Source organism: Crocuta crocuta, unplaced genomic scaffold (genome assembly GCF_008692635.1).
Source record: "Crocuta crocuta isolate KB4526 unplaced genomic scaffold, BGI_CrCroc_1.0 scaffold1015, whole genome shotgun sequence".
Lineage (NCBI taxonomy): Eukaryota > Metazoa > Chordata > Mammalia > Carnivora > Hyaenidae > Crocuta > Crocuta crocuta.
In genome coordinates this window covers 296,411-303,825 of record NW_027532631.1, presented here as the reverse complement: position 1 = coordinate 303,825, position 7,415 = coordinate 296,411, and the positions used below count along the sequence as shown (strand labels likewise).

The window sequence follows — 7,415 nt, the reverse complement described above, 5'->3', positions numbered from 1 at the left end:
GGACATCCTCTTTCTTTCATGTCTGGGGACACAATAAAGTGAAAAGGAGGGGAAGGCACTGATCTGAACTCCCCCAGGCCCTAGTGCTATGAGATCATGACTAGGGTATGCGTGTCTGTTTTTCAGCCAACAACTACATGGAGTCTAAGTGTCAGGCTGTCATCCAGGAACTGCGCAAGTGCTGTGCTCGATACCCAAGGGGAAGATCTCTGGTCTGTTCGGGGTTTGAAAAGGAGGAGGAAGAAAAGCTGACACCGAAGCCTGCAGCAAAGTAGAGTTCTGCTGGCAAGTTCAATGCTGCGCCATGTTTCCACCAAGCGAGTTTTATGTGTCTTCCTGTGTCTTCAGACCAGGTAGCAGCAAATAGCAAATGAAAAAGTCAACTATAAAAGTTAATGAATATGCCATCTATGCAGAACGGATAGAAATATATTAAATATGTACAATGTAATGAAACCGAGCTGCTAAAATAAACCTGTTAAGTGAAAAATTTTCGTTTGGTACTTATGATATTGTGACTTATAAGAAATCTATATTTGGTCTTTATCTCCTTTCCTGGCACAGAGCTTCTAAAACTCTTGGAATTTCCTAAGTGGTAAGAGTGATAAAGGTGTCTTGTCACATTAATGAGGTCACTTTTTTTTAATGTCTTCATTTCTGAGAGAGAGAGACAGCATGAGCAGGCGAGGGTCAGAGATAGAGGGAGACACAGAATCCAAAGACAGGCTCCAGGTTCTGAGCTGTCAGCACAGAACCCGACGCGGGGCTCAAACCCACGAACTGTGAGATCATCACCTGAGCCGAAGTGGGACGCTTAACCGACTGAGCCACCCAGGCGCCCCAATGAGGTCACTTTTTGAAAGTCCCTGAGTAATCTATGGATGGGGGCTGGTTGCCAAGGGGAACCAACCATGTGATTCGAGGGTTGGAAGTCTCAATCCACCAGTTCTCCCACCTTTGGGGAAGGGGGAGGGGCTGGAGGTTGAATCAGTCACCAGTGGCCTGTGTGATGAAGCCTCTATAAACCCCAAAGGACTGGGTTTGGACAGGTGCTCCTCTGCATGGGGCCCTGCCCTACGTACCTTGCCATCTGGCTGTTCATCTGTGTCCTTTATAATAAGCTCGTAAATGTTTAAGGAAATGTTTTTCTGAGTTCTGTGAGCTACTCTAGAAAATGAATCAAACCCAAGGCAGATGTCATTGGGAAGCTCACATTTATAGCTGGTGAGCAGCACAGTAGCAATCTGCACTCGACAGGTGTCTGAATTGCGGGGACTCTTGTTGGCCCTTAACCTGTGAGATCTGATGCTAATTCCAGGTACGTAGGCTCGTAACTAAATCTCTCCACTGAGAATTGGAGACTTGCTTGGCGGTGTTGGAAAAAACACGCTTTAAAGCTACAGACATACGTGTTCATGCACTCTCTTTAGCATTTGAGTTCGGACTTCTGGTTCTATTCATAAAACTAGTCCTGTGTTAGGTGGGAAGATGCCCCTGCAGTGCCACAGTCGTACCTTCCACAGACTGCAGGTGCAACTCAGAGGTGTGTCTAACCCAGCTCCGTACCTGCCACGTTTCCAGTAATTCAGAGCAAAGTGTCCTTTCGGATGCCACTAAGAGCATGGCCTTCCACTTTTACATCCCCACCACAGGGTCTAGCAAGAAGACACTTAATATTTGTTCAATGAGCGGTAGGGAAGGCCTAGAAATGATTCTTCTAATGGTTAATGACCCCTAATACCATGAGAAAACTGGGGGGGGAAGGAATGCTTCATTGGGAGGCAGGCAGGCAGCAACAGAATTCTTGGGTTCTTTATCTGCTCTTTATATCTTTATAATCAAAACATTACAGTGGCTCCTAATGATGTTAATACAAGGCTGCGGAAGGAAGCCTGCTGACAGTTCTCAGTGACTCCATGTAGTGGTACAGGAACGACAGTACCAAACAGGCCAGTTGCTTTCCTCCAACAGATGCTAGAACCACCGTCATTCCTGTCTGAGCAGGAGCAGGAGCAGGAGCAGATCCTGCCCGGAAGGTTCACGAACTGCCGTGTTGCTGTGTCCTCATGTGATGGGAGGGGAGTGAGCAAGCTCTCTGGGGTGCATTTAATAGAGGCACTAATTCCAGTCATTAGGGTTCCACCCCCATGAACTAATCATCTCCCAAAAGCCCCACCGCCAAATACCATCACCTTGGGTGTTAGGATTTCAACAGGAGTTTTGGGGGACACAAACATTCAGCCCCCAACAGTGAGGGGCCTTCCTTGCCTCTTGGAGCATGCTAGAAAAAGCCTCCATTGCTGTGAAAGGGCAAGGATAGTCCCTGATATTCAAATACAATTAAGATATGAGACGAACTATTCTTTCAAAGCGGCATTCCCGGGGCGCCTGGCTGGCTCAGTCGGTTCAGTGGTCAACTTCAGCTCAGGACGTGATCTCACGGTTCGTGGGTTTGAGCCCCACATCGGGCTCTGTGCTGACAGCTCAGAGCCTGGAGCTGCTTCAGATTCTGTGTCTCCCTCTCTCTCTGACCCTCCCCTGTTTGTGCTGTCTCTGTCTCTCAAAAATTAAGTAAAACATTAAAATAAATAAAGCGGCATTCCCTAAAGTGTTTCTAGAAGTTGCTATAAAGAGGGGGAAGGGCTTCCATGGCAGACAAGTTTGGAGGATGGTAGATTAGACATAAGGGAACGGGTTTCTTTCCTGTAACACGTCAAAGCTTTTACTTCGCTACTGTAAATGCTGATCCTTCGCACAGGACTAGCATAGGCAGTGCGCCCCAGTGCGCCTTGCGAGCCCATTCTTCAGATAGCACCGCTCAGGGTGAACATTCTCCAGAGAGACGTGGAGCGACGTTGCCTTAGAGATGTTTGGTCCACAGACCAAGGTGACAGTGCTACGTTCTCATGAAATCATTTAGGTGAACTCTTGTCCTAAGAGTGAGACAATTTAAGAAAACATTTACAACTCTGTTTACATTATATACATGTTTACATTTAAAATTACGAATGGATAGTGTTGGTAGCATTTATATTAGGAATCACTACATGATTGTGCTTTGTTAAAAACTCATTTTTGTTGAGCTAACTACTCAAGTTTCAGACTGTTTTAAATTTGTTTTCTTCTAGGGAATCCTACCTTATTGAGGGCTTTTAAAGCCTCAAATCCATTGTTCCTTCCTATCTTTAAACTCAGTCCTCAGTTGAAGTTAACATCTATTGACAGACATTAATTTAAATCTGATTCTTCTCAGCTATTATGAGACACAGAAAAATAAAATAGCCACTAACAAAATAGAAACGCTGAACATTCATCCAGTGTTTTTATGAGCTACGGAATCTCAGTCTCCAGGGAGGAACTGGGATGGTGACGACTAGGGTCTCCTCCATTTTAGCCCCTAAGGGGGCTGGCGGTGGCAAGGCTAATTACTTGGTGAACTAGTGACTAAGAGACTCCTCCACTAGAAAGGAAGTCTTCCCCTTGTAATGGCTAAGTCATTTGTGGGGGGATATGTTGGGCCATACCCCACTTTCTCCCCAAAACTTCAGCATCCATTGATGACAGAAGCCCCCGATCTGCCATTATGTGAGAACTCCCCACAACTCCTACCATTTAATAAACTGTAACATCACACTTGGGTTCAGTATCTGGGAGGCATTTGAAATTATATGGCACTTAATTCAAAAGGCTTTAAAGGCTTGCTAAGTAGTCACTTAACAGCAGAGCTGTTCCAACCTTACCTGCTCCTGAGACACCCATGAGGCGTGTCCAACAGTCAGGCGGCCCAAGGAACCCGACGTGCGACATCAGTAGTTTGTAAAGTTCCACTGCTCTCAATAATCCTATCAGTAGTTCTTACCATTAAATTCAGAAAGGTAGACAGTTGTGGGGAGTCAATAAGCTGAACTGACAGTTTGTTTTTAATGTGAAAAATGTACAACAGTGTCAAGTTTCTTTAGTAAAACAGCACTCTTAATATTCATGATCCCTTAAGAAGAAGCAAACATCACAGAACATATGATTTCTGGGAAATCAGTTTCAGGATAGCATATACATTTTCAGCCCAATTCCCCCAGGAGATCACTCTACCCTTGTACAAGTGACTGATTAAGAAGGCCCCACACCTGGACTCCGTGACAAAGCAACTGAGCCGACACGGTGGGGGAAGCAGGCAATTCTGCCTTAGTGGAGTTTCCTGAAGGGAAGAAACCGAGAGTGTCATGAAACATTAGTGATGCTCAGAAATTTCAAATCCATCTATTATTTTTCTAAGCAGAGATTGATCCTATTTCCCCAAACTATACAAAAGTAGAGTTTTCAAGTAAGAGCCCAACCATTAGCCGTGCCCATCTTGCCGCCAAGTGTCAAGTAGCTTAGCTATCCAGTGACCACATTTCAAAACCTGAAGCACCCACCCCAAGGGTACGTCAGCTACAGTTACGGAAGGTTTGTTCCTTCTAGGATACTGTTCTCCAATTTCACTCACGTCCTGTCTTCGGCCAGCATCCGTGAGACAGTACCTGACCAGGTCCAGTAAGAAGCACTCTTACCAAGGCGCGGGGGTGGAGGGGAGTCAAGACTCTGGGTGCTTGATGGATGTCCTGAGACTCGGTGATGAGAGACTGTAGCAAACGTGACGTCCAGATGGGCAGCAGGAAGAAACCGCTGCGCGTTAAGACAATGACACTAATAACAGTGGGGCTGCTCGGTAATGACACAGAACCTTAGGCGAGACTGAAAACGAGTCTCTTTTTTGAGCCTCAGCAGCAGCAGCAACTCTGCACCCCTTTCCCCTCTCATCTGACACCAGGGCATTAGAGGAAGCAGGAACTCAGGCATTAGAGGTCTGCCATATGGGGCCCCACATCCCCATCCTACCTAGTCCCATCGCGGGAGCGACTGTGGGTCAAAGGGTGGCCCGGAACAGCGAGGACGCTGGGAGCCAAGGCGGCTTGGGAAGGGACAGACAGGGCACAGTGGGCTGCACGGGGGTCAGATGGCAAAGTGGACAAAAATGTCACAAGTGCTCCAGCCACCAGGTAGGGCAGGCCCAAATGTGGTGTTACTGCACCCCTGCCTGCAGGGGGAGCCAAAACCCCGGGCACGCCGCATAGCTCTGTGGGTCAAAGAAAAACTGAGCTCTTCGGCCTTCGCCTGTAAAAAGTAAGCCCCACGCCATCATTGTCCTCGAGAGAGGACACTGGAGAGCGCACTGGAGAACAGTGTGCTTTGCTAAACAGGCATCGCTAATCAAATAGAAATAGTTGCTGGCTCCTTGGAGCTCGGTTGTGCGTGAAGGGCGGGCAGCTGCTGTTCTTCTGGGGGAAATCTTACCCCCCAGCTCATTACCTCCAGCAATGCTGCTGGCAACCGGGCCTCAATGTAGCGATTCCATTAACGCGCGCACCCAGTTCTCCACTAGGGCACCAGAGCCCGGCCACAAGCGGTGGGCGGGGCTCGGGGTCATTCTCCCCGCGCCGCGGGAGGCCAATCTGCAACACTGACCCTAACTGTGCAGCTTAACTGTGCTTCCCAAAAGCAGCCAGCTGGGAAAAAACTTTGGGATGGACCTATGGATCTTACTTCAATCTATTATCTACTACAAGCTGCTCAAAGCTTAGAACGACTTGCTAATCTGTTGTCATCACCAATAATCATGGGGACGATAGATGGATATAAGGCAATTCCTACCCCACCAGAGAGGCATCCAGTGGCCCCTCTCCCTGTCCAAAGCGGCACAGGGCACTTCAGTTCACGTTTACAGACACCATCCTATTGGTCTGGCTGAATGACATGGATCAAGTCATCCAGTAACTGCAGCTTTGGTTGCCACACGTGGCGTGACCCAGGGACCCAGGCCTCAGAAGCAGAATGGAGAAAATTAAGGGACAAATCACTCAGTGTCTTCAATAAATATATTGCAGGCCAAAAAAGAAATAAGAAAACAGACCAAAAGAACATACAAGATTAAGAGAGACTTAGACCATCTGAATGCAATGTGAGTATATGTCGTATGGATACTGATTTAAACAAACTGAGATGTAAAACACTGGAGACAGGGAAGTGTGAAAACTGGCCAGATATCTGATATTAACGGATTACTAAGTTTCTGGTATGATAGTAGGGTAGTGTATTTATGATTTTTAAACACAGTTGTTACTGTGTTTTAGAGACACATACTGAAATATAATGAAATGATACCTTTGTATTTGTTTCAAAACAACTGATAAAACAAGCTGTAATCTGATGATCAGTGCAGGTGGGTGGTAAGATATACAAGGCTCACTATACTTTCTCTACTTTTAGATATATTTGTTTTCATAATAAAAGGTGATAACAAGTTTTTAAGTTCTTATACAAAATATGCAACACAGAGCCTCCTACCATGATTTGGGGATGGTTCATACAGATTATAAGCAAAACTTTTATGTTGCCTTAAAATGGGAAAATGCAGGTGGATGAATCCTAAAAAGCTCCACACATCCATTGGTAGCTACAATTTACAAATTCAATACATCATTCCCAAGATTAGTAAAAAGGCAAATGTTTTAAACGAAAGCCTTAAAAACATACATCTTGCAAAGAATCAGCTGCAAGTTTAAGAATTCTAAGTTTTCTGCATTCTCAGAACTCATAAATTCTCCAATAATTCTTTGGATCAGTCCCTTTTCTGGATACATTTATATGAGGTCATTATTCAGATCTTCAACAAACACTGAATGCCTACTAAGCGCTCGGCCCCGCGGGTTTAACGGTAAAGACACAAGCCTTATCCTCCAGAATTGGATGTTGAAGATGAAGCTGCAGCCATGGTAACGGGCCATTACAACAAAATGTGCTAAGATTCTAGGCACGTGTATGTGTGTCCAAAAACTGTTATTTCAAAGAATAATTCTATGAGGTGGGGTCACTGTGATACAGCACGTTATGTCTGATGACGGAACTGACCGACTTCACACATGCCATTGCTATTGTTCTCAATTCTGAATGTGAGGTATTTCAAAGCGACTAGAGAAATAGCAGAATTTCACACAGGAAGCACGGCTACCCCTAATGTTTTGACAAGAGGTAAATAATACTTAATGTCTCAAAGCTTAAAACCGTTCCTATGAAATAAAAATCTGTGAGCTTCTTCAGTCTCCCACCTAAAGTCACTTATTTTACCATGAAAAAAACCTTTAGCAATAGGCCTGAGTGGCTTTATGGTGGAATACACCCCTGGATAATATCTTAACGCCCCTAAATGATTCACTAAGTTTGACCATTCAGTGATGTATTTATTGGTCGGTTTCCCTAAAGACGTTCTTTCCAAACACAATACCTTCAGCTCAGCACAAGTTCATTCCGTATTCAGATGTTTCAATTATAGTGCTTATACTGCCATTTTTGCCAGGATAATTACAGCAAGAATCTAA

General features: G+C 45.3%; 1 protein-coding gene across 2 annotated transcripts in view; it reads left to right on the top strand.

Moving 5' to 3' along the window:
- CMC4 (C-X9-C motif containing 4) overlaps positions 1-492 on the top strand; it is a 9,797-nt gene extending 9,305 nt beyond the window's left edge. For both annotated transcript variants that reach the window (XM_077780664.1, XM_077780665.1), the window contains exon 3: positions 127-492. In XM_077780664.1, coding sequence (XP_077636790.1) covers positions 127-275 — 149 coding nt within the window. In that variant the 3' untranslated portion in view covers positions 276-492. The remainder of the gene's footprint in view (positions 1-126) is intronic.
- The last annotated feature ends 6,923 nt before the right edge of the window (positions 493-7,415 follow it).